General features: G+C 41.0%; 1 protein-coding gene across 3 annotated transcripts in view; it reads left to right on the top strand.

Moving 5' to 3' along the window:
• Positions 1-2,504: 2,504 nt before the first annotated feature.
• The window catches only part of LOC132977561 (BTB/POZ domain-containing protein kctd15), a 29,807-nt gene continuing 4,663 nt past the window's right edge, over positions 2,505-27,648 (top strand). Inside the window, exons 1-4 of one of the 3 annotated variants that reach the window (XM_061042240.1) lie at positions 2,505-3,391; positions 6,092-6,267; positions 13,455-13,599; positions 18,862-19,167. In XM_061042240.1, the coding sequence (XP_060898223.1) occupies positions 3,383-3,391; positions 6,092-6,267; positions 13,455-13,599; positions 18,862-19,167 (636 nt within the window). In that variant the 5' untranslated portion in view covers positions 2,505-3,382. The other 2 variants (XM_061042231.1, XM_061042249.1) reach the window with 2 other exon arrangements.

Below are 27,648 nucleotides of genomic sequence, written 5' to 3'. Positions count from 1 at the left end.
GAAATAACATAGAAAGGTGAAAGTCTGCTCAGGTGAGAATTTCATTTTTGACATCAAAAACATAGAAGGCTCGTCCAGCAACCTCTCAATCTACGCACAGGTGTTAAACTGCCTGTAAGTACATTCATACACTGGGATCATCTGTCTGATGGCTCATGCATAGTTTTACTGTTAACCAGCAGATGGTACTATGTCCCAACTTTGTTCCAAATTTATCATCGATACACATTAAAAATCTGAATATATTGATTCCTAACTGGGACTGTGGCCTATTTGTACAATGATGCAAACTCAAAAAGACGTTTAAGTCCAGTTAAAAGTGAAATAGACTTCACTATGAATGAATGTCACAAACTAACGATATATTGTGGACTCTGAATGTGTGCCTTAGTTTCTTTATAATCTTTATGACAAAATATTGTTGAAGAGTTTTATGTTGAACAGAGCTCCGGGTTAAAGGCTTTCACGTGTTGTAAATTAAAAGTCAATCGTATATGGTATGTTATGAAAGCGTAAAAAAACAGTTTGATTACCTAGTATAAAAAAAAAGAACAGAGCAATGTGAGGTAGAGAGGGCACAATGTTGTCGTATTTAGGCAACAATAGCAGCTGTTGGCAAAGCTTTCATTCTCACACGTTCATTCATACTCATTATTGGCACATGATGTCTGCAGGAGATGTGCACATTTAGTTCATGTAGATTCAAATAATGTTTTGTTGTTCTTACATGTTGAATATTTATAAACTGTTTACTCTAAGACCATCTAGGTCAGGCTTTCCCAGCCTGGGGGTCCTGACCCCACGTACAGGGTCTCATCAAATCAAAATGTGGTCACCTGACATTTGTATTTATTGACCAATAAAATATTCTATATTCAAATATATGGAACACATGCTACTGTGGCTACTATCAATGCTAAAACGATACACTTGCAGAGTCTCTGTTTGTCTGTCTTCCAGAAAAACTAAACAAAAACAATTAATTTTAGTAAAAGCTTTATGTGTCTTGAATGTCTGGGGTTGCCAGAGTTTTTGAATTCAAAGTGGGGTCACGAGCTACAAAAGGTTGGGAACCACTGATCTCGGTTCAAGAGTTGGACTTTACACACTCTCTGTGCAGCACATCAGTTTCATGTTCTGTTTTAAAACTATGATGGATTACACACTCAATTCAACTAAAAGTTACACAATATTTTAACATAGTAATCAAATTTCCATATTTAAATAGTGGAACAATCCTTTAATGAACAGTGCTTCAGAAACACCACACAGAATCTCATCACTAGGGTCAACTATAAGTTCTGCATGTCCCTTCTCCCCCACCGAACAAAGTGCTCTTAAATCGTTGCAGTCATAGAAATACAAATGTCGTTGTGTCCTTTCACCTGCTCAAGTGTCAGGTGGTCTGGAGGGTCACATGTTTGCATCTGTTGTGAGATCTCAAAGCTTTATTCAAATCGTCAAGATGACCTACTTCTCCTCTTCCACATAGACACTCCGCTAAAATCCATAAATTAAGGAAATTAACTGATGGGGCCCGGGGCCACTTTGTAAGCTATTTAAATCTTTAAATTTACAACATCCCTGCATACTTCGTGTAATTGAACTCACTCCGGGCTTGTTTCCTTTAATGAGAAAAAAAAATCCAGTTTCCCCTCCGGTTTTGTACCTCTGGAAACAACAAATCTGAGCCAGAGGGGACGATGGGAGCGCTGAGAGGCTGTCTAATTATGAGGAAGAGTTGGCTTCAAGGAGAGACGCATCCTCACACTCCTACCAGTCCTACTGTCAGATCACAAGCAGAAATGTTTCATTTTCAGTTTAAATACGTTTTGTATTATTTTGACTTTATGCAGACAGGAGCCGCAGGGAGTTTTTTGTATAACTTCTCAAAGACAACGTAGCTATCACAGTTGTGTTATGCTGATACCAGAAAAAAATAAAGATAATTTAAGTGTTGATATCAGTAAGAAATTATATTTTCTTCCTGTGGTACATTTAAAAAAAAAAACGTTCCTTAAATAAGTATCTTTAGTGGACCAATAATAAGTTCCACTGGTTGGCGCCAAATATCAAGGAACGAACCTCCACCTCTGTTTGGATGCTCTTACAGAGTAATTACTGGGCTCAATGTTGCATCAATTATTCACAGTTATTTACCCGCAAAAAAACAAACATGCAAATAAATAAATAATCAAGACTTTGGTGTGAGCACCTGCTTGACTCTTCACTTCCTTTTCTCTAAGCACAAAACAGGCGCACCACTTCAGCGTCTCATCACTTTGCATTGTGTCTTCATATGTTGAAAAAATAACAATGATCAGCCCAAATCTTATTTTCCCCCCCTCCAAAAAAAATAAAGTCTGGAGGCTTTCTGCTTTTACTGAGAGTGAGGGTGGAAAGGAGGGAGGGGAGGGGGCGGAGGTGGTTGGGGGGGGGGGGGGGTGGGGGGTTGTTCTGGGCAGATATCTCCATCTAAGCCCTGCGCTATAATTGAAATGGCGCATTTGGCTGCAGGCAGGTTGTGAGGGCGCTTTCTGCAGCAGCATGCATGCATGTCCATAGACGTCATTTGATTTTAATGGCCTGCAGGAAATTTGGCGTTACAACTCCAGACATTAAGGCAAGAGAGGGAGAGACAGAGGGAGAGACAGAGGGAGCGGGGACACTGGGGGAAAATCACCGCATGAAAAAAAAGATATTGGTTCAAGGATATCTCTTCACTTCCAACATATTTTTCCTGCTGGGACTTTATCAACAAGTTACTGCGCCTTTCTTGCATGTTGCCTGAGTGAAGGACTATGGCAGCTCGCCTGGTTTTAAACTTTACATTCAGACTGGAGATGAGGATGGAAATGTATGCCTACTAGCTGGAACTGCCTGGGGAGCTGTTACATCAGACGAAGTGACAATGATTAAAATCTGCTTTTTGCTGCTCTAAATCTATTGAGCGACTATCAGCTGCCTGTTAGGTTTCCGTCCCCCCCTCTAAATCACAACTTCATTACGATCTACTTTTGCCGGCAAAAGAAAAATAAGTTATTAAATCTGTACAGTCATAATTTCGGGAGTAGAAGGGTATCACGTTTTCTTCCTTGAGAAAATTGCCTGGGCGAGAGAGTGGAGTTGAGCTAATTGTAGCCTAATCCCTGGCCCAGAGGCGCTTGGGCAGCCCGGAGCGAGAATTTTCTTTTTTAGCTCTGCTCTGTTATTTAGAGACGGATTATTGGCTTTCTTCTTCTCATAACAAACCACAGGGGCAGTTTCATTTAGGCAAAAAAAGCAGACAAGAAGCCGAAATACGAAGCAGGATTCCAACAAGAGCGCACATTTTACGCGTATCCAAATAAGAGCAAAGAAGGGGAAGGAGATCATCTCATCTATGTACAAGGTAAGGACGCTTCCTGTGCGCTTTGGTACAAAGAAGCTTGCTGAGGACAGGTCGAGGCAGCCTTGCAATAGAGCCTTTAAAGCCACAGAGACTCTTTGCAAGCAGTCCATCCCGGCCGCAGCCTAGTAGTGTCTTTTAAAAGCAGTTTAGTACAGGATACAGAGGAGAGACTTGGCTTCACTGTGCGGCTGTGTAGGTTCGTGCTGGAGCTGGATGCTGTAGTTGTACCACAAACTCGGGGAGAAAATATTTAACATTTTCGGGGGTTACGCGGACAGCAGCAGCTGGGACTGATCCGGCACGGATTTCCTCTGGACTCCCTACAATGTTTGAAACGGTAGGGTGCTCAAATTAACATTTCAGAATGGTTTATTTTTTTACGCACAGATATCGCAGGCTCAATCTGGGCAGTTTTCGACGAGTGTAGTCGAACTGGTGCCGACGAGTATCGTGAATACAGCTCAACACAAAGTAGGGATTTTCCCCTGAACCGGACATCACATGTGTGGGATGAATATCTAGAGGATGGTGAATTCAGCTACATGTGTCGGGGGTTATGCTTTTAATTGCAGCGCTGGAGTAAGACGCCATATTGAGCGTTTTGTAGAATTAAAGGCAGAGCACGGGCTTGTAGTGGTCGTGAGCAGAATATAGGACCAGCTTGTTTTCTGTAAAACATTTCTCTATGTATGGCTATTCTCATTTCGAGTTTATCAGGGTCATTTTACGACAATGTCGTGTGCTTGGAGTCGGCTACAACACTTTAGCAGGGTCAGGTGAAGGAGGCTGGAACACGGCAGATCTAAGGAGAAAGTTAATGTCTCTACAGCGGCTGTGCTTTTGTAAAGGAATTTATCATATGTGGTGTGTGTGTGTGTGTGTGTGTGTGTGTGTGTGTGTGTGTGTGTGTGTGTGTGTGTGTGTTCGTGTGTGTAGAGAGGAGGGGGGGATACGGATTAAAAGAGAAAGAAGGTTGAAATTATTGTGAATGATTAAAACATTGAAATTCATTTTGGAAATGGGAGATTTGTGAGTCTTGCTGTTGTATGCGTACACCGCGTACAACTTAATTTAATGAGTTAATTGATTGGTGTGTGTGTGTGTGTGTGTGTGTGTGTGTGTGTGTGTGTGTGTGTGTGTGTGTGTGTGTCACTGGGACAGCTCTGAATGAACCCCAGACTTCTTAAATCCCTCCAAGTTTTTTTTTCTCCTCTTTCCTGGGATTTGAAATGTAATCCCGTCCTGCTGTAATCGTATTAAACGAACACGATACTGCTGTGAGGCGGGAAACACCGTGTGAAAAAAAAAAACTCGTGTCTCTCTTTGTACCCAGCAGCACTTTCTCTCAGGGCCCTCAGGAACTGATCCGCGTATTCCAAGTGACCTTTAGTTCAGTGAAACGGCACCATATGTGCAAAAGTAAACTGATCAATAGTTATTATTTACTGAACAGTGCTGTGGTTTATTCTTCATCGCTTGTAAACACATGCACTTGACTGTAAAGCTCCAGTCGTTATTCTAAGCTTAAAGATATGAATATAGATGCTTAATCGTTAGAAAAATACCAAATGGTTCATTTGTTCGACTAATATTATCTTCACTTCTTCTTCTATTATTAACTGAGAACAGTCAGTCACATCACAGCGTGGCCAGTCTGATGTGAGGAGGTTCACCTGCAAGCTGTTGGCAAACAAATTACGCACCAGTGAGTTGATGGTTTTACGCGTCCTCTGCTCTTCCATGGAGCTGTGCGGAATCTAATGGTGTCGAAGTGGATTAAAAACAAATATATATTCTGTAACATTTTAGCTGCAAATCAAAGTGAGCTGCGTGTTGACCTCAGAGTGCACCGCGACGCTCACACATCTCAAAACTTCCGGAGTCCCCGTTACTCACGGTCCTGACCTTCAGTATAACGATGCTTTCGTTTTATTATACATTTAGGAACATACATTATCATTATGATATTGATCAGCACAACGACGGGGTTCCTTCGTTGTTGTGTTTTTTACGCACATTTTAATAAAGTCATTTCTTGTGTCATGGCCTGTACAAAAACTGCAGTCAACTGTCAGTAGTTAATCTTTGTTTGTGAGGGATGTATGTGAGACAGGAGTGAAAAGTTGCCCCTCTTCTTCTTCTTCTTCTGCTTCTTCTTCTTCTTCTTCTCCGTTTTGCCTTGCTCTCAGTTTGGTGCTCGGTGTGTCTGGGCGCATCACATCTAACACATAAGGCGACCTTTAATTAGAATAATGCAGCAGCAGTTTGTTTTATTCCCCTGGAGGCTGACACCTAGCATCCCCCCCCCTCTCTTTCACTCCCCCTCTCTTTCTCTGTCTTTCTATCTGTCCATCTCTCCCTCTCTCTCTTCTCCTCCTCCTCCTCCTCCTCCTCCTCCTCTCTCTCTCTCCTTCTCTCTCTCCCTATGTCTCTCTCTCTCTAATAAGCATCCTCCTATCCTCGCCTCCGGTGCTGCATGAAAAGATGCAAACATACTTAATTAGAGCGGTGGCAATAATTTCCAGGCTAAATATGCGACCAGACAGACATGGAAGTGATCTGATAGCACTCAGAGAGGAAACTACCTGCTCCCCTGTGTAGGATCACTCTGTGTTTTTATATATATATATATATATACACTACATATCCTTTCTTTTTTCTTTTTTTATTTCCATGGCTTTTCTTTACACCTGCTTTCAGGAGGGAAGAAGCATGTCACGGCTGTCACTGACCCGGTCCCCGGTCTCTCCCCTGGCCGCTCAGGGGATCCCTCTGCCGGCTCAGCTGACCAAGTCGAACGCTCCGGTGCACATCGATGTCGGGGGACACATGTACACCAGCAGCCTGGCGACCCTTACCAAGTGCCCAGACTCAAGGTAAGACTCTTGATCTGTTACGTCTTATTGCTGCCGTTAGTTTATCATTGTCCTATTAGTATTCATTAAATAAAGAAATATTTGGGATTTACATCGTTTTTTGATCACATTTGGAAAAACCACACATTAACTAGGTCTCTTATTAAAGTGTCAAATCCCTTTAAATCTTCAAGCATATCTTAATTTAATAACTTAATATAATATTTGCGTCATTAAATCAATGTTTTCATTCTTTGACTGGTGCTTTCTTAATTGGATTTATGCTGTTAACAAGTCTTTTAGTTGACTGGCATCAGGACAAACTCCAATGTAACTTCCATAATGACAATTACTGATATCTTTTCAAACCATGAGGGGACATTTGTCACCAATCACCATTATTATTATTATTATTATTGTTATTATTATTGGACTCTTATAGATTTAAAATGGTGCATTTGATTGTTTTGTTTGTTCCTCTGTTTAATTGTTGAACAAATACCTCCAGGGCGTTCATTTTTTATCTCCTTTCACACAGTGTTGATATTTGAGAATTCAGCTGCTGTCAAGTTGGCAACTGTGTGCCGTCACTCGCTGATTTTAGTGTTGGTGTGATTAACACATCGCTCACACATTTCTGCATGCACTACACCCACTTTCACTGTCTTTCTCTCTGGTTAGTGGATCAGGGTGCTGTGAGGAAACCTTGGAGGAGAAACGATGAAGTAAATGTCTCTAAATAACTAGTTTATTGATGCAGCATGTATTGATTTTCTGGATTATTTCATCCTTATTAGAGTATTTATTTGGAATCAAATACATTTTTTTCAGGATATATGTATTAAAAAAAATCTTTTCATATGGTACATTCCTTTTGACATCAAGGGTTGTTATTTTAAGTTTTCAAAAAGCCAGAGAGACTAAAAGGAGACTCATATTTACAGTCAAACTTTAAATGAGATAACAGGGACTCCTGCTCTCTCTCTCTATCTATCTCTCTTTTTTTTCTCTCACTCTCTGTTATCTGTTTCTCACACGCAGAGCAAACGGGTATTTTTTTGTTGTTGTGCGTCCTTTTGTAAGTTTTAGTCATGATGATTCAGATTGTGTAAGAGCTGTTTTTATTTAATCCACCCTCCCACTTTATTCACGTTTTTAGCTCCATCCACAAACAGGGTGACCCCAGTGGAGGGAGCTGGGGGGAAAGCAAACACACCTGAGATCAAAATGATATAAAATGATTTTCTCCCATCTCTTTTTTGTCGGCTTTTTTCTCTCAAATGCTGTAGTGTTATTCATAACATTATGCAGCCTTTTGATTGTGCGTTACTGACAGTCAGAGTCCCGTGTGGGCCAAGGTAAACATTCACCAGGTGGTTAGAAAAATCTGGCGAATTGGCTACAGGAAACAATCCACATAATCCCTGGGTAATAAAGTCTTGATATTGTTAGAGTCTGCTGACAGGAAATCCCTGACAGCTCTGCTTTTATTCCTGACTGCAACACGTCATGAGGAAAACAAGACTCATCCAAGACAAGGGCCTGTGACTGTTTACTTTCACTTACTAAGATCCTTTATGTTTTTCTTACACACTGTCATGGCGTCGTGTTGGCTTGATACAAGACAAGAATACAGTTATTCTTTAATCAAAAGCGCTCATGTTTTTAAGATCTGATTTTCAAAGTTATTGAAAGCAATTTGTATCTGCTTCAGAGCAAGTTTCAAGATGTTTTTATTTAGAGTGCTGGACTATTTTCTAACAGAAATTCTTATTTCTTGTTTGGGAATTATTTATTGTGTAGCTGTATTTTCTCTGCTGTTGTGCAACAACTACTCACTACAAGGCTGTTATTCATAGGGGGACACACACAGGGCACCATGTAAATGGAGCACAGAGTCATGTCAGAGCACCAAACAGTGTTTTTACAGTCAGAGTAAAGAGCGGATACCAGTGTGAGTGTTAGTTGGAGTGCTCTCTCCCTCTCCCTCTCCCTCACTCTCTCTCTCTCTCTTTTTGTTCCTTTCTCACTCTTGATCACACACACACAAACACATACACACACACGCATACACTCACACGCTCTCTCTCTCTCTCTCTCTCTCTCTCTCTCTCTCTCTCTCTCTCTCTCTCTCTCTCTCTCTCTCTCTCTCTCTCAGCCTCCTCAGTGTACAGTTGGCCTCGGGGCTCCACTTTCTGCTGGAGCCAGTGGAAGGAGGGGCCCTTTTGTGTGAATTAGGATAATGGCTGACAGCAGAAAGCAAAACAATTACTCTGGCATCGCCACATACGTTGCGTTTAAGCCACTTCCGCTCTTAGCAGGACACGCTGGAAATACAGGGGAAAAGGTGACGGCTAAAAAGAGCAGGGTTAAAGAGTTTAAAGTTGATGATTACTTTTAATAGATTGTCTGCTAAATAATGCAACGTGCCAAGAGAAAGTTAGTCTAGTAACTAATGTGTGGTGATTCATCTTCCTCTGCGCAGGCCATATTAAGGGACAGGGGTCATGAAACTTTGATGCGCACTCTGTGTGGCTCTCGCAGAGGACAGTGGGAGCAGTCACTTGAACAGAAGCTGAGGAAATTAGGGGGAAATGTTCCACAGACAAGGAAACTATTTTGAAAGGACCACTGGACATTTTTCTCTTTGACATCGAGCTTTCTGTGTCCAGAAAACGATTGATCTCCACTGGCTTCATGTGCTCTCTTTTAGTAGTCCTCTTCATCTAAAAGCTTCCTTTTCTACAAGCTGAATCTTTCACGATATGTACGTTTCAGAAAGCGGTCTATTGCCGTATACTGTATTTCCAGTCTTTAATTAGGTCTTTCAAACTGCTGTAAACATGGTCTCAAGTCTTTCTTTGGACTGTTAATCCTTTCAAAGAACATTTTTTCTAATTTTTTCATTGGCATGCATTATTAAGAAAGACTGTAAGGCCACATTCATGTTTGAGGCCTCATTTATTGAAGGGCTATAACAAAACCTGGAGGATATCAGCTCAAACAAGAAGGATGTTTTTGCTCTGTTCTTCAGTAAATTATAGCATTTAGCAATAAAAATAAATGTCTGAATGATCAGATCATGAAAATCAACATACATCTTAAACACAATGTCAATATACGTTTGTAATTCTTTAGACCGCTAGAGTTTGTAGTTTGTGCTATGACTGGATTTGAACAAGTAAGCGAGGCTTCATGGCACCAGAAATCTGCATAATGTAATTCAAAATCAGCTGTTTGATAAGACTTTTAGTTTTAATCACTTCACATGAAATAATAATGAGCATTAATTGTTACTCCTGTGCAGAATAATTCACACTATACAGCTCAACATGAAGAGGATAACTGCTGAAACACTGTGATTATTAGCTCTTCACATTGTGAGTGTAAGAGCGGAGATGTTTGGTTAAAGCATCATAAACAAACATCATGTAGGTCTGCAGCTAAATATTACTTTGGTGCTTGATTAATCTGCAGACTATTTTGTAGGACTAGTAGATTTATCGTTTAGTCTATAAAATGTCAGAAAGTTGTCAAAAAAAATACTCGCCTTAAAATGATGTCTTCATTAGGGCCTGACCGATATGGGATTTCTGGGGACGATACCAATATTGTATTAGGAAGATTAAAAAAATCAGATACCGATAACTTGGTTGATAACTATCTTTGATCTATGTTCGATCTGTAGAGATAGATATGGATATAAACATTTTATGCATCCCTCAAATGCAGTTATCCAACACTTGTAGAAAAGATATATAATGAAGGCAAGATGGCCACTCAACTGGAAAGTAAAATCGTCCGATTAATCGGTTGGGCTTTAGTCTTCATTTTGCCTTTTTGTCCAAAAAACAAAAGTTAGAGACTAATCACTCACAAGATGACAAATCTTTACTTTCTAAAGGCTGGAACAGGATCATAATGTGAGAGTCTCTGCTTGAGAAATCAACAATACAATTCATCGGTTATTGAAATATGAGGCTATTTAATGTTCTCTTGTCAATTCATCCTTTATTTGTTTAATTGCTGCAACCTTGTGAACTAAAGCTTTATGAGAACAGCGTGATTTTTTATTCCTACCCCCTGATTTAGAATGAAATGAGGAAATGTGCTAAGAGTTAGACAGAAACTTGATCCATCCTTGACTAAAATATCATTATTTTTTGGCAATATTAAACTTTGGTCTAACAGTCTTTGGAGCAGATTTTGACAACTGTCAGTTTAAATATCCTCAGCAGATCTCAGCCAATCAGAGTCAGGCACAGTATAGAGAACAAGGAGTTTGACTTCAGCCTCCCCCTTACAAGCCTGTGTTTGTTCCACTTTGAAGTAATGGGCTGTGTGTCCTGTGTTCATCAGGCCACCGTCAGTGTTAGATCTGTCTCATAGAATCAGAGATACCTGTGCTGCGTCCCCTCTCTCTAACACGTATCTCCAGCAGCTGAGAGTAGCTGCTGCCAGATATTGCCCACCTACCCTACCCCGCTGCCTGCCCTCACTTGGCACGGCTGTGGTGGGAGATCTGAGCTGCTCCTGTCCTCGATAACCTCCCACACCCACCACCTCCCCCTCACCCTCCCTGACTCTTTCTACATGTCTTTCTGTGTAGCTCTGTCATGGCTTTTTTTTCTCCCACTCTCTTTCTGTCTTCCACTCATATTCTGTTTATTTCTTTTTTTTTTTTTTTTTTTTTACTTCTCTTCAGTTTTTCTCTTCTTTCTTTTCCCTATATCTTTGCCTTTAGCTCTCCCTTTCTCTTTGTCTTTTGGCACGTCTGTTTATGAGTCTTTTCTCTTAATTTTTCATATATCCCCCCCCCCACACACCCCTTTTCCTCTCCCTACCTGTTAAAAACACCCCTACCCCTCCAATTCAGGGATTCAACAGAAAGTGAAAAAAGAAAATGAGTAGACCAACAGAGAAAGAGAGAGAGAGAGAGAAAGAGAGAGAGAGAGTGAAGGGAGTAGGGGAGAGGGAAAGAAAAAGAAAAACAGGCAGCATTTTAATTGCTTTTTAAAAAAGTGGAGATGAAAAACAGAGTTAGCCTGGAGGGGTATGGTGAAATTCTAGCTGGAAGAATTGCAAGACCATATGAGAAAGGAACACCTCGGGCAAAACAGGGAGATGAGTATTGGTTTTTTATAAAGCATTTTGCATCGATTTCCAGAGAGAAAGCGAGTAAGGGAGAAGGATGGAGACAGGGAGAGAAAGAAAGAAAAAGAGGAAGAAAGAAAAAGAAAGAAGGAAAGAAAGGAAGAGAGGAAGGATGGCAGGAGGCGAGGGAGGGAGAGCCATCTTTGCTCTGCTTCTTCACACAGTCAAGTCAAAGAAAAAGAAACAGAGTGGATTTGACATGATAGCTTCAGTGTGTTGAGCCGACACATCGGGGTCAGGAGATACCTGATACAAGCGTTAAATACAAGCTCACACACTTTTTTTTTGACAAAGAACAATGTTGTAATAGTAAATCCAGTAAAAATGAGTCTGTGTGTGAAGCTGCTCCTGCTGTTTGTTCACTGACATTCCCTCTGCGGCTCCCTTACTCTGCCTTCAAATAGAGTTTGACAACGCCGGTGCTCAGGCAGAGCTGGGAGTATGAGCGTGTTGGTTTGCAAATAGGTTTTCCAATTTTCTTTGTCATACAACTCTGTTAGCTGGCATGGAAGCTGTTACTGTGATTAAAGAGTTGATTACATTGAAATGACGAGGAAAGCAGCAGTGCAGCATCCTCCTTTCTCAGGAACACAATGAAGTCAAACCTTTAAGCAGTTGTTTGGCAACAGATTCATGAAGTAAATCATAACTCAGAACATAATCATAACTACATAGCACACTTCACCTCACATTCAATATGCTAAAAAAACTTTATTCAATAATTGCAGAGGGTTTGTTAAGCATGTGCAAATGAACAAACAGACGAAGACGAGGTGCCTAGATGAGATTATTATACCAGCAAAGAGAGAGAGAGAGAGGGACCTGCAGGTAAAACTTTCAGGAAAACCGCAAAGAGACAAAGGGAAAATGAATATCTGTCCAAGGATGTCTCGAGGCGTAGCACCATCGCGGTGTGATGAAAGTTTAAAGATAACAGCAATTTTCACTCTTTGCCTTGATGAGCCCCTGTAGCCAACTTCAACCAAGACCCCCTCAATCTTACAGTGCACTCGTGGAAGAGGTTAAACGTGGGACAAACTTGTGTCTCATAAATACACAAAAGATGTGTCAATGTTTGAGAAAAACTCAAAACATATATATGTAATTACGTTTTGAAATGAATGAACAAATTTCTTAATAGGGACGTATTGTTGATGTAATTTGGGGTAATGTGACTTTTAATTCATTCAGTTGTAGTTCTCTCTTTATGATGTTCTTAAATCTTTTCATTTGAGCCACATGACTCGTTAAATTCTACTGCACCAAACCACCGTCTGAGTGCGCCATGTTTTCTTTAAGAACTGGAATGGTCCCTGATAACACATCACATTTGAATTTTCACATCCACTCTGGTTGTCCAATTTCAGCCAAAAATGTCATAGGAAAAAGAATGATGGATTGCTTCAGAGTAAAAATCAAATGGATGTAGTTTTGGAAGGACAATACCAGATAAGATGTATTAAAGTCCAAGCACAATGATGGGCAGAGTTATGTGGTAAGATTGTGTTTAGAAATGAAGTACAGAGCATTGCTGTAGGAATAATCACTTACTGTAACTCTGCATTAAGTATGGCATACGTTTGGGATGCAGCTGTCCAAACCCCTGCCACATTCATAACAAAAAAAAAATCAAATAAAAGTAAAACACTTTCTCCAGATGTCCTCCTCACATTAGTATGTAGCCCTCCATCGTTTCCTACCTCTGTTTCATTTCCAGCCCTCTGACAGATGGAATAATAGAGCTGTAATGCTACATTCATGCCATTAATTTCTGTAAGTACAAGCAGTGAGCGTGTGTGTTGTTATAATCTTTCTGCAGAAGGGACACTTCAAACAAGTCTGGAATGGAGGAACGGTGCCTAAAGCCCCTTGTTTCAACCTGGGATGCTAATGCATTTCAAGCTTAGTGCTAATAAAATTGAAAAATAAATGGAGGGTAATTGTTTCATGCATTTGAAGGGAGCTGGCTCATTCCATTTTCTCTCTGTGTGTGTGTTTGTGTGTGCGGCTGCCTGCGTGCGTGCCTGTTTGTGTGTGTGTATTTCAATTTTCAGAATCAGTCGTCTGTTCAATGGCACCGAGCCCATCGTGTTGGACAGCTTGAAGCAGCACTACTTCATAGATCGGGACGGCGAGATATTCCGCTACATTCTCAGTTTCCTCAGGACCAGCAAATTGCTCCTTCCAGATGACTTCAAGGTACATATCCACAACACAACATACTGTATTGTGTGTACTTGTGTACACCAGTTTGAGCAACATCGCAGCATAAAGAAAGCTTGAGTACATAAACCCATCTGTGCTGAGACACAGTGGTGTTGTGTGAAATTCTTGATTTTTTCTCATGATAATACAGCAAAGTGTGAACATGTTTGTGTTTATTCAAGTTTTTCTGTGCTCTCAGGGGGTGGATGTTCACAACAGAGTTATTTTTTCACAATGCCTCATGTAGATCCCCCTCCTCTCACTCAACACATTAATTACCTGTAGTGTAGACATAAGAAGTAATTAGGAAACTTAGAAATATGGAACAGACTCGGTTGGAGTTAACAGTGGTGTGGAGGTAAAATGCTAACAGGCTAATTTAGCACGGCCTTGTGATGTGTTCCCCAAAGCCCTGTGCTGTTGTTTATTGTTTTGTCTTTTATACCCAGTGGTTTCTACAGGTGAAATACCACAATATCTTATGACCAGATCCCACTCAAAATAGTCACTGACATCACGTTTATTCCTTTTACCAGGCTGCACACTCCTGCCTCCTAGTGCTGTCAGTCTTGGTATGACTATAAAGTCAGTGTAAAGCAATAACAAATATGTGTTTTTTTAAGTTTGCCATGCAGAGGACCGTGTTATTAACCACCAGGCCAAATTTCAGTAATGAAAGAAATTGCTAAGAATATAAAATTCAGCTTCAAAATCATGAAAACTCAAGTAGTGATCTTTGCTCTGGAAGGCTGTTGGTGTGTCTGTTTATTTTACGAAACCAAGCCTCTCTGAACTGACAGAAACTCCTGCTACCTGCTTCAGTGGAGGGTTCATTTCGCTGCTCTATTGGACCTGTTCTTGTTTGAGCCCCTGAAGACAGACACTGACCTCCGCATCCTGAGGGAAGTTGAGTAAACAGACCGAGTAGTTACCCCAAATTTTTTCCTGAAATCTGTTTTCAACAAAATAATATTTAATTGTTATTTTTTTATTAAAGTTTATATGCATTAAAATGATATGACGAATATGTTGGTCCAGACATGGAGCGTCATGGAGAGTATATTTTTCATTCTGTCCAACTCAGAACACAAGTTCAGTATCTTCTTTCCTTGTAGCTCTGGTTTGGTCTCTTCCACTGTAGCTGCAGGTTTCACTCTGTTCCTCTGAAGTCATTAACAGTGTCAGTCTGACATTTGTTTTCTGATTAATGGCATTTTAACTGAAAAATTAGCCTGGAAAAAGTAACTCAGAACATAAGAGTTGCTGCGGCCATTCAACCAAAACAATGAAGCTGAAGGTAGCTAAAGGGCTCTGAATGCTAAGAGGAACTGCAGAACCATGTGATAAAGGTTTGAACCAATCAACAGGTTTTAATCTAGTCTCATAGAAACAGAGAAATGTTAAATTACATGCAGGCAGCGCACAAACTTTTTCAAAGCGTTTTCAAAGTCAAATAGGTTTTTTTTTTTTTGTGGGGTTTCTGTGATTCCTTTATTAAGTCTGGTGTTGAGATATAAATACTCCTGAAATGCACACAGGACAACCAACGAGGAGGTTGGAGTTCAGTTCCCATTTTAGACCAAACTGTGTCAATTGTCTCCAATGTTCCAACACACATTTCAACATATTTTGTGCCACTACTACCCTGTAATCAAGTGTAATTTCATTTTCTGCGAGACAATGTTGGAACATCTCTTTTTGTTAGTCACTCAGAGCAGACCTCTATCATACAATAGTTAATCCATTGTTGAAATAAAAAATATTGATTAGTGCAGCTTTAAACCAAACCGTGCAGGGTTAGTCACACGCCACAGAAGTGTCCACACAACTCGAGTGGCTTTGTCAAAATCATTATAAATTCTGCCTCCAGCTCCATCCTGTTCAAGGTTTTTATTCAGTGCTGCTGCTGCTTCCTAGGTGTATTCTATTCTTCACTTCTTCTCCGCCTTAACTTGCGTGACCTTTCCACCGGGCTGCCGCTTGTTCATCATTCTTCTACGAGGGAACAAGGCGAGGCCGAGCCACACAGAGCCGCAGGCTAACTCTCCGGGCCTCACGGATAGTCTGAACAAGAGCCAAACCTCAGACAACAGAACACAACATGAAAGCCCTGCATATTTTCAGCAAATGATGGCCTGACTCAGTAGCGATTAGTTTTCCCCTTCTTATTCATCCTTTTCCCTCCCTCTCTGTGAAGTCTTGACAGTCCAATCAGGCACAGTGGTTGAAGAAAATGCATTGGACCTCATTGTTTCAACCCATTACGATCCCCTCGTATAAGCCCGTGTTGATCTGCATACCTTTCAATTTGCGTGAAGCCGGAGAAAAAAAAATGCAAATAGTGCGAGGCAGAATTGAGCATGTCCTTATCTGAACACAATCAGGCTTGCCGTCGCCAGAGGGCTGGCTCTGTTCTGCTGCTGGCAGCCACGGCGCTGTGTGTTTTGCTAAATCAATGTGAAAGTCTGAGCAGAATAGGAAAAAGAAATTTTTCAGCCTACATCAGTGGAACAAAATATTCACTATTAATATCCTCCCTCATCTCATTATTCAAACCACAATTAATCACAAGAGTGTAAGCAATGCTCAGTCATATCGAGGGCATGGTTATAAACCGCTAAGAGTGAGTGCTTTCTGGCGCGCTGTATTCAGGCTTTTATTGCACTTTAAATCAATAATGCTTTGTGTTTCTTTTGGTATCACATCTTTTAAAAATAATAGGAAAGAGCGTTTGCTTTTATTTTTTGTTGATGCTGTTATATAGTTTGTAGCAGGTTGGGTTTTTTTTTTGTTTTTTGTCAGTGGCCTGTCTACTTGTGTGGCTTTCCTCATTTTTTGTCCAAAACATACGGTTCTTTATCAGTTCTCCAACTCCCTCTTAGTGACAGTTTCTATCATTTTCCTCCTCTTCTTCTCTTTCTCTGCCGCCCTCTCCGTCTCTCCCTCCCTCTGTCCTTCCCTGAGATGTTGCCTTGCCGGTGGGCGATCAGGTCGGATCATTATTTTGAAGCTCAAACGGGCTGTCTGGACACAGGATTGGGGGATGAATTGTCTCGTAAGAGCTGGCAGCGGTAGCAGCAGCTCCAGCAGCCAGGACGGAGCTGCTGGCCCCCGTCTCCCTCTCATCCTCACCTTAGTGCTTAGGATTACTCTGTTGTTTTGTGCGTTGCTCAGGATGACTAAAGTGCCTCGCAGACAGACCCCTGTTAAAAACATATCCATCCATGGCTTCAGACCTGTGAAGGATGAGGAGCTACACTTTGATACAGAGAGCCGCCTGAAGGAGAGCGTCTCAGTATGAGTTTTGTCAGCTGCAGCAAGAGGGCCGGGAGAGAAAAAGACAGGGAGAAAGGAAGAGAAAAAGGGAAAAAAAGGACCCACTCCCTCCCTTCTTTCGCATTCTGAAATCTTAAATATTAGACCGTCAGCTTAAGATGTGTTGCGTCAACACTCGTCCAGATAGAGTTGTTTTTGGGTGTCGTTCTCTCGCCTCAGATGAAGGCACAGCTTAGACGATGGAGGGAGGCTTTGCAAGGCTAAAGAGTCTGACAAAAGCAGCAGGGTTAATGAATATGCTGTCTGCTGCCATGCTCTGTTTCTATACCCAGCAGTGGTCCTGAGAAGGGAAGGGGAAAAACTATTTTTTTCAGATCCCCGCTTAACAACACCAAGGATGCAGACAATACGAAGCATATGTTGTTTCCGCAGCACAAAAACACAGCGTCTCACCTTTCAAGGACGTTTAGACTTTTAATTTTTACCAATATGTGCAACCTCTATCTGTTCTAGTAGCTGTGCTAGTAGCTGTTCAAATGTTACACACACTTTTGCGTTGTGTTTTGATAATGTGCATTCACTTAAACACATTGTAGCCATTAGCACAGGAACATGGGCATCATGTAACTTTGACTGTCAGTGATGAGAAGCTGAGAATGAATGAAACTGTCATTCTATGTCACTGAGAACACTAATCAGAACACAGATATATTAATGACTAATTGTTTAACAGATAGATTTGCTGCATTTAGGTGTTACCTAATTAAATCTTGTTCTAATAGGAGCTTAACATCGGGCCATGAGCCTCATTAACATAAAACTCCCTCCATATGAGGAATACATTAAAATCCTTCCTTGGCTGATGATTGTCCTCATGTTCACTTGCACATATCTTTTCCTCACCTCCTGTCTGCTTCCAATAGCGAAACCTCCGCCTCCCTGTATTTGCAATGGTAGTGGTGAATGATGGTGCCATCTGGTCTTATGGGAAATTAGAGGCAAGAGCGCCGGGGCAAATGGCCCCCAGCAAGCCCTACCCAGGAGGGAGAGGCAGACAATCTGCTGCAGACTGTCTGCACACAGGAATGCACCATCCCACTTCATTGGAGCCCCCACTGATGGCCTTTCTGGAGTCGGCTCACTGAAACATGCTAAGGGCTAGCGCAGCTCTGCCAAGAGCTACCGTAGAGGAGAGCTGCAGCATGGCTATGCTTTGTTTATGGAGAGTGTTGTCCTGCTGGTCGGAAGCCATCACTAATCCTGGTTTATTGTTCTTCTGTCTTAAATGTGTTTTACAAGGCAGTGAGATGTCAAACACTGCGCTGTTATTGAATCTGTGTTAATCAGATATTCTTTAGTTAACAAGAATAACTCAAGAATTTTTACATTTATATTACATTTATTAAGATGTTGTTTTTCCAGATATTATAACCATGTGTGCATAAGAATACATTTGAACACGTAGGAAAGTGAGAAGCTTCAGTAACAAGTTTATGACATGTCTAAGACATGGTGCCATGAGCCCTTTTCTGATGGTTTCTTAAAACAAGGGACACTGATGTTATCTGCCACACAGAAATTTGTTTCAGAAAAATATCCATAAAACGGTTGGACTATATTTATCACTGTTCCATCAGTTATTTGTTCTCTCATTCTGTAGCGCACTGTTTCACTACAGCAGAGGGGTCAAAGAGCAGAAGCAGCCTGAGCAGTTCTAGTGGAGTAATTAGAGGTTAAGTGTCTTGCTCAAGGACACGTTGTCATTAGTTGCTGTGGGGGAGCTACAAGGATACTCTGTAAACATATCTTCCAGTCATTTCATCATAATGTTGCACAGTGCTGTATACTGTAAGTGTGGCGTTTTGTCCGGACGACCTTGGTGATGAACTGTAATGCAGTTAGTCACACATATAGCCAAGAGGACCGTACACACACATGCAAATGAGTTGCACTAATTTCCCTGCTCCTCTGACTGTATAGGACTTCCACCTGCTGTACGAGGAGGCACGCTTTTACCAGCTGACGCCCATGATCAAGGAGCTGGAGCGCTGGAAGCAGGAGCGAGAGCAGCGGCGGATGGCCCAGCCCTGTGACTGCCTGGTTGTTCGCGTCACCCCAGACCTGGGCGAGAGGATCGCCCTGAGCGGGGAAAAGGTGCTCATTGAGGAGATCTTTCCTGAGACCGGAGACGTCATGTGTAACTCAGTCAATGCTGGCTGGAACCAGGACCCAACACACGTAATCCGCTTCCCCCTCAATGGCTACTGCAGACTCAACTCTGTCCAGGTAACAGTCTAGAAATACTTCTCTGTTTGTTTTGTCCTCTCCTTCTATATGTGGAACTTTTATTAGAAACTGCATTATTTCTACATAACACACACTGAACAACAGAGAGAGCCCTTTTAACTAATGCATCTATTCATTGATTTAATACATTTTATTTAAGCTGAAATTATAATGCAGAAATATCAATTGAGTGCCAGTTATTATGTGTACTTGTTAATGGCATGACATCAGATTCAAACCAGAGCATTCTCATCAGCATTAGCACTCTCACAAGTTATTTCCATCTTGTTCACTGGTGTGTCTATATCTGCAAATGTCAGTATGCTCTCTCTAGTTTGACGGTATCAATGTCTAGTAGTGCTGTATTCCCAAAAAGCTTGCTTTTTCTGAGAGATAAAAAAAAACATGAAATCAAACTTAGAACTAGTTCCAGGTTCTCACACAGCTGTGGTGACAAAGCTGGCTATCTGGTACTCTGTTTACAAATGGACATACATCAGGATAACATCTATGCTAACCATAAAGCTTATCTGTGTCCTCTGCAAGCGACCACTGACCAGTAGAAACAGTTTGCAGCATGCAGGGTTTAATATTGGCTTCGGCAAGTGTGCAATAAAGTTGTTTAACTACTTTTTTAATGCATGAGTTTTTAAGTTCTGAAAATAAAGTTATGGTATATAATTTCAGTGTAAAACAAAAACTTTACGTGTTTCCTTATATTAACGAGGTCATAGCACATTTGTTAAGGATACAATCTCCACACCAGGAGATGAAGATAATTCCTTGAAATGCTCAGCTCTCATAATGAAACCCTTGTATACATTCTGTCTGTACAAGGAAGTTTGTGACTGGCACCGTAGGTGTTTTATGGCGTCAGTTCAGTGTTTGAGGTTAGCCGAAGGGCGCACATTTCTGACTTTGCCATGAGTGAGTCAGCATGATTTGTGTGTTTTAACACATACAGTAGTGCCTTTTTTTAAAAAAAAAAACCTTTGTTTATACAGCAAATGATTTTGCTGAGCAAGCCATCCATTTTTCACCACCACCCATCAACACATAATACACACCTGGCTGTTATTTGTACTGTCCAACCAGCTCTTTGACAGCTGGGCTACTGTACAGCTCCTCTGTTGCTTAAGCTTTAGATCACTTGCTAACAGGACATTGGTGCTAAAATAGAAAATGAACTTTATCGATTTAAACTCTCACTCCTGTTATACTCTGTCAGTTTAAAGATGTAATATTCAGGTTACAATTAGAGTGTTTTTCAGATACTGATATCAGTAAACACCTCATACAGACCTAGCCTAAATGTGGTAACAGGTATCAGTCAAGATAATTGAATAGCTACCCTAAAAATCTACTTGTCTTTTCTTCCACAAATCACAGTAGTCTGCTTTATATTTATTTTATAATCTGGCTGTCACTATGAGTTACTTTTTTAAAGCAGCAAAGAAGAACATGTAAATTATGACATTAGCAAACAACAGTCAGTGCTAGCAGAGAGTTGAACGTGAGCCATAGCTATAATGTCAGCAGTTAGTGTTTTAGCGTCACATTTTCTTTTTTTCACTATTAGAGGTTTTGGGGAAAAAAATAGGAAGAAAAACAAACAATAATAAGGGGTTAGCAGGATGCATTGTGGCCAAGAGCCAAGCTGCTACTAACATTAGCTTATTGTTTCTAGGTGCTTAGCTAGTTTTCAGTAAAGAGGCCTCAGTGTAGGCTACTGAGCAAGGATGCACACGTTTCTCAAAATGTCATCTCCATACACGTTCAGTTGTATAAACTATTCAAAAAAGTAGTGATAATGTACTTGTATGCCATTGTTATTATTGAATTTAATGTGAACTCGGCAGGTCAAAGAAGGAAAAATAGTAAGCTACAATTAGTCTATGAAGACTATACTAGTTGTTTTATAAGCCAGAAAACCACCTTAAAAAGTTGCTTTTAGGCTGTTAGCTTGATTTGGGGCCCTTTGTGCTACATTTTGCCACTGTAGTTTAGAGCCTGATGTCAAGAAAGGGGATACGAGCTGCTCAGATTGAGCTACAGTCAGTTTGTAGACGGGTTAGCATCATGACAGGTGTACAGAGTTTATCTAGGTTTATCATTCTGACACAGCTTTAATGATTGAACCTCATTTAGAAACTAAGCTCAATATCATTCATTACGTATATATATGACATATTACACCAAAATACACACTTTTAAACATGCAGTCTGTCTGATAAATAAAAAATCTTTTCCGACTTCCAACTCTTTCAAACTTCAGAAAACTAGTTTTACAGTTGTGTTACCCAGAGAGCTCCGTGAGAGGGAGGAAACATAACAGCCTCACACCACAGGCTCGATATAACACACTCTGGTGCCCACAGCAATGAACAGGCCAACACATAGATGAGCCTTCCCCCCCCTCCAGCACCCAAAGGGAGCTTCTCCAAGGCAGGCTAGCGCGCTCTGACACCTACACCTCCCCCCTGCCAGTGTGCGAGACCACCTCCAGGGAGGAGAGGCGAGCGAGCGGGACAGAGCACGTGTGGACTGCGGCCATGTTTTCCTGCGAAAAAATGAAGAAGAGGAATGGAGAGGGGGGGGAAATGATATGCATAATTTACGCTTTACTCCTTTTTAAGACACAGCTCCTTTTTTTAAAAAAGACTCCAATATAACACCGCTCAAGGCAATTGAAATACACGTATTGCATTTTTTAATACCATACTTACAATTTCTCAAACAGCCTAAACCGGTTTATACTTCTTTTATAGATTTTTAAATGACTTGCAATATAATTAATTGGCCGCATCAACTAACACAACATTTTCCCCCTCTGTTTACCAGAGAGACTGGTTATGGAGTGTGAGTGCATCAGACTTACATGGTCTGAAACAAGTTTTTAATATTTAGCTCTTTATTGGGGCTGCTGTGTTTGAAGGCGAGCTGAGCTGAAATCCTCTTCTCAGACAAACCGCTTAGAGGAAGAGGACATGGATCTTCCAGGTTTCCTGTAAGCGATGCTCCCTTTTGTCTCACTGCATGGCCTCTTGCATTGTTTTGTCTCATGTTAGCCCCTTACAGACACACAAATACACAAAATTCAGTCAAAAAAGTAAACGCACCGCAAGCACAGTCGAAGGGCCCGGTTCATTGAGTCGATGTAGAAGAGGACACGAGGAGCAGATGGAGGTGTTTTTCGGTGTAAGGGGAGATTTTTCTAAACAACTTACTCATTCTGTCCTCCCTCTCATTGTTGCGTGAAGGCATGAGAAGGTTAGGAAAGTAATCCTTGTCTTACCCGCCAGACAATGAGCCTCTGATCTGATTTCAGCCCTGGACCCCAACCCAGGGGAACACACACACACACAGCCACACCCTGCCCACAGAGGACGAGCAGGCCTGCGGAATACAGCGCAGTCTGGAACAAAGTGTTTATGACCGTTTTTTGAGGTCCCGACAAGAAAGAGATGGATATGCAACAACTTTTAAATATCCTCTGTTTTCAATTTATGATGTCACGGGCGTAGAGAATTCATTTTCGTCTCAAATGATTTTATTGAAGCTAAGGTACTGTTGCCGTCTTCCCCCGGGCTGGAAACTGCTCGACCTTGTGATACGTTGGTCACAATGAGATAACATGACATTTCTCAATACTTTACTGTACACTAGACACAGCAGCCTAGTTTTTCCAGTTTATTATTCGGTTTTTATTCACTGAAAGATAAAGTAACATCCCCGAGGTAGGTGAAATTTGTTAGACTTTGGAGTAAAATATCTAAATTACTCGGTGATATTTACAGGATTACAAGGCCTCTCTTTCGTAGGGCTTTATTTAACAAGGAAACATGTTTAAGAAACCATTAAAACATCTTATTTTACTTGGAGAAATACTAGAAGAGCTGCAAGATCAATTGAATAATTGAGCCCAAGATAATTAGTCTACCACTCCCAGGATGAAGAAGTAACTGTTTTGAGAATATTTCCAGCTAAAAGGTCAAACATTTGCTGGTTTGAGCGTCCTAAATGTGAGGAGTTACTGCTTTTTCACGGTGCAAATGAAAAGTCTTGGATTGTAATTGTTGTTTTGACATAAGAAGCAGGTTGAATATGTCACATTTGGCCCTTGGAAAATGTGATGAGATTTTATTTTGGTAACTTCCTTGTATTTTTTGTGGACTAAATGATAAACTGATTATTTGTATAATTATTAAGCAATTCTTTAATTAATTCTCTGTTGTAGCCCTATGTATAAAAACAGGAAAATTCTTTCTGTTTGTGTCTGTCTACATGGAGAATAACTTTGAAGGAAAATCATAGAATATTAAAATGTAAGCTGTGAATGTAGCCTTTTCTTAACACCCTCATCTCGTGTCTTTGAATGTGCGAGAGTGAGAATAAAGAGCCCCACCTTGGCTTGTGATTCTCCATGAAGTCATGAGTGGAATTTAGGAAATAATGCAAACCACCTGTGCTGTGATGTAGATCCAGCGGAGAGAAACAGAGAGCAGCAGCAACTTAAAGGAAGGAAAACATTTAGCCAAAGAGCCACAGAGGTGTACACACAAACACGAGTCCCAGAACTGGAGCTCGCCCGGCTGTCCATACATCACCGTGATGAAGCACTCAGATCAGACCGGAGCCAATCCGTCCTTCATCAATGTGACAGCGGAGGCGGTCGCAAAAGAGGGCCTCCCTGTCCCCCCTGCCGCCCAGGCGGGGAACGCAACACGTCGTAACACTCTCTTACATGTCACACTGCCACTCCATCAATCCTGAGTCGGTGGAGAGAGAAAGCACATCAGAGCAGGCGAGGCCAAGCAAACACCTCCACTCTGCTCTTCAGCGGCAGAACGAGACATTAGCACGGCTGTGGTTAGAGACTGTGTGACTGAGTGCACAGTGTAGGGCACTGAGGCTCAACAGGCTGCACTTGAACCTGCAGCGTGGAGAAGAGAAACACTGGACCAGGCTGTCTGCTCACACCTTCAGCAGCTGCTGCCAGAAAAAATGTTTCACAAATATAATCTTTTGGAGGCAGCATGGTTATCTTGTGTCAAGTTGATCTTTCAAAGAGTAACTCTGGCATTAACCACGAGGCATTAAGATAACCCTTAAGGTAAAATAGAACAAATGAGAGATTATTATTCAGATGATTTCCAAATTTGAACACAGTTTTAACAAAATAAATACACTTGGATTAAATTTAATTTGCAGATAACCTGTTAATTTTTCCCCAAGTTTATTGAGTAAAACTTAGCTTAATAGAATTAAAAATTGATTACTATCATACAGTATATATTTATATTGTATTCTGTATTCATTTGTATGATTTAGACAGGGGATTACATCAAATGGGACACTTTGCCCACAATTTTATTGATGATTGAGATAGTGGAGTGATAAAATAAGTGATATTATATGTGACCTGTTCGTCTCATTGTTGTCCAATGAGACAGACATAAAGACACAGAAGTTATGCCAGGGCTCTTGCACACATCCCGCAAGGTCAATTCAGTATATGCTGGAGGTTTAGTTCAGTATACGTTGTCTCTAATAAACACTGTTGAAATAGAATAAAGAGGGTCTCTATCCACATTAGAACACAAATACAAAGTAATAATGTACTTGAGTAAAGGTTTTTTTTAAGTTCTACATTTCAACTCACACTTAAGTCAGAGCACAACATTAACAAGATGTACTTCAATTCCAAATGTCACCAAATCTTTGTTACTGATATAGTTTTGTGTTTATTGTTTTATTCATATTAAGTAATTAAGATATCATATTTTTAAAGCTGATGGTTTTATTCAATCTTAAATATACAAAATCCAGCAGTTACTATTCCTGTGAAATCAGACTAGTGGTATTAAAAAATACATTTCTCCCTGAAGTTGGTGTAGATATTTGCATTAGATAGAACTACTCAAGTGTAAAAAACTTAAATTTGCAAGTTCTGTGCTTAGGTATATATACTTTGCTTTGTTACACATCTGGTTAACATTATTCTAGTAGCAGAAAGCCAAGATATGATGAATAAAATAATTCTGAATGAGTCATGTAGAGAAACATGTTTCATCCTTTCTTGCTTTTCCTTCTGGAGCTAACCTGAACGTTACTACACTCCGTGTCCCTGTTTAGCGACCCTGAAGCAGTCATTTGTAATGGCGCGCTCTGTCTCGTCGGCTTTGCAAACACAGTCACGTGAAATTGTGCCACAAATGCTTTAAGAATGTTTTCTAATTTCAAAATGTTTTTGAAATGTGAATCCTGAAAAAGCTGGCAGATGGCTGAGAGAATGAGAAATAGTTGGAGCTTCTCGGCTGTTTTGTGCCAGATGCTCGTGATAAGCGGAGGATGCGATGCAGAGACTGCAGTTAGCGCTCCATGTCATGTATGAAAGACTTTGCATAGTTAAACAAAGGCGACCCCCTGAGTGCAGCGCCCATCGCATGCTATAGTTTGTGCGTGTGTGTGTGTGTGTGTATCAGACGTGTCAATCAACTCTAAACCCTGTGCCACAAGGAGCAAGTGTCTTCCAGCGCCTCCTGAGAGGAGCTGCAAGTGTGTGTTGCACTCTGGTGGCCATCAATATTACATTGTGCTCTGGTTTCCAGCCATGAGAATCAACCACTTTGATTCCTGCCTGTGTTGGAAATATACAGAGCTTGGAGTTTGGAGGAGTGAGTTTTCCCCATTCTGACCCTCGCTTGAGTGACAGCTCTGTGAGATGTGTTCAATGGTATATATGTCTGTTTTGGGGGCAGATCCCAGTGCAGCCAATCGACCCTGTAACAGAAAGGAAAGTTTATCATGAGTCAAATTTTTTATCATCACTGGGGATGAAGAGGATGAAGAGATGCTTTAATTCAGCTTTCTGTTTTGATCACAAAGAAGAAGACGAGGGAAAGTTCAGGGTGAAACTTTAGCAAAGTGTTTCTGAATCCACGGTATATTGCCGTGTTGTGATTTCCTGTTCTGCAAATGAAAAGCGGTAAAAGGACTGCAGCTATACAACACTTTTCTACTTTAAACAGAAAAGCGCTCTATAGTGGAAGCAACACACCTCACATTTTATCATGGCAAATCTGGACTGAATCTCTAAGCTGAACAAAAATGACATTACAATTTAAAAAACAAATAACGCTAATTAGCAATTTTTTCTCTCTTTCACGGAAAGCATCACGGTTGGAAAGAAACTTGGATCCATCAGATTGCTCTCATGCAACCCTGCTGTTAGTGTATTTTGCTTTGGTTTCGCTCAAGTGAGGCAGGAAAGTAAGCAGAGAAATCTGCATAAGTACAACACAAGTCTGAAAGCCTGCAGTCACAAGTATGTAGAGCTGAACTGAGCCACCAGGACATGTGTTAGCTTTTTAAGAGGGTGCAGTACTTTCTGCTGTCAGCTGGGACTGATTTCAGGACATTGTCCCATGGACATTGGAACCTTTTGCTTGGTTTATCTTAATTATTCAATGTATTGTTTATTCCCCCGTGGCTCTAATTCACTGTGTCAAACTGGATGTGAAGTTTTTTTTATGGCTTCTTATAGTCATTACAGTACTCTTGAATCAGTTACAACTATCTGTAATAATATCCTTAAGTCTTTTTGTTGCCAGGCATTAATGATAAAAGTGTTTTCAGACTATCTTTATTGATTGGGCCATTCTCCTCTGTGACCAAATTCATTGCCGAACATGACAGAGTCCCACATGCGTTAAGAGATGATGGGGAAAAATGCAATGTGATGCAATGATCAAAGACGGCTATGTAATATCATTTCCATAATCGTTAGGCTCCTCCGTCGTCTGTCATGGATTTGGGAGTGTTTGATGCTTGGGCAGGTCTCTTAATTAGCCATCCTCACCATCAGCTGTCTGCCGCCCCTTCTGTCTCACAAATTACAGAGTTTGTCGTTGGCGTATGGCCAGAGGACAAAAAAGGAGGAGGAAGAGGAGGAGGGGGGGTAACTTCTCCAAGTGGTCCTTTCTGTTTACAAGTTGCACGTCAGCCAACATTTTAGTTTTAATCAGGTAGTGTTGTTTTTTGGGGGGAGGGTTGTTTTGGTCTGTTCAACAAGTTTATGTGTGAATATGCATGTTGGAATTAGCATTTTTAAGTTAGCATTCCTACACATGTGGCATCATGACTCTGTGAGTTTGCATGTGATTTATCTGCTCTTCTCTGCTGGTGCTAATCCTCAGTAAGGGGAGGCTGCAGCACTTTGACCTGGAGGCCTAAACGCCCCACTTCAGCCCTCCAATGGGGCTCTGGCTCCTGTAATTAGAGAGGTCATCCTTCCCCAGGAGTGCAAGTGTGTATAAGAGTCTGAAGAAACTGATGTATTTTGTAGAAAACTTCTTTGGCTCTGTATCAGGAGGGGGGGTGGAGGGGGGGAGGGGGTTGGCCCTCGGCAAGACCTTTCATTTCCATGCACTGCACACTCCATTAAAAAGGACGGGGGAATAAGTAAATACACAGCACTCC

This window comes from Labrus mixtus, chromosome 1 (genome assembly GCF_963584025.1).
Source record: "Labrus mixtus chromosome 1, fLabMix1.1, whole genome shotgun sequence".
Classification (NCBI taxonomy): Eukaryota; Metazoa; Chordata; class Actinopteri; order Labriformes; family Labridae; genus Labrus; species Labrus mixtus.
The sequence above is the reverse complement of the archived record's forward strand: the minus strand, read 5'-3'. Positions and strand labels throughout refer to the sequence as shown.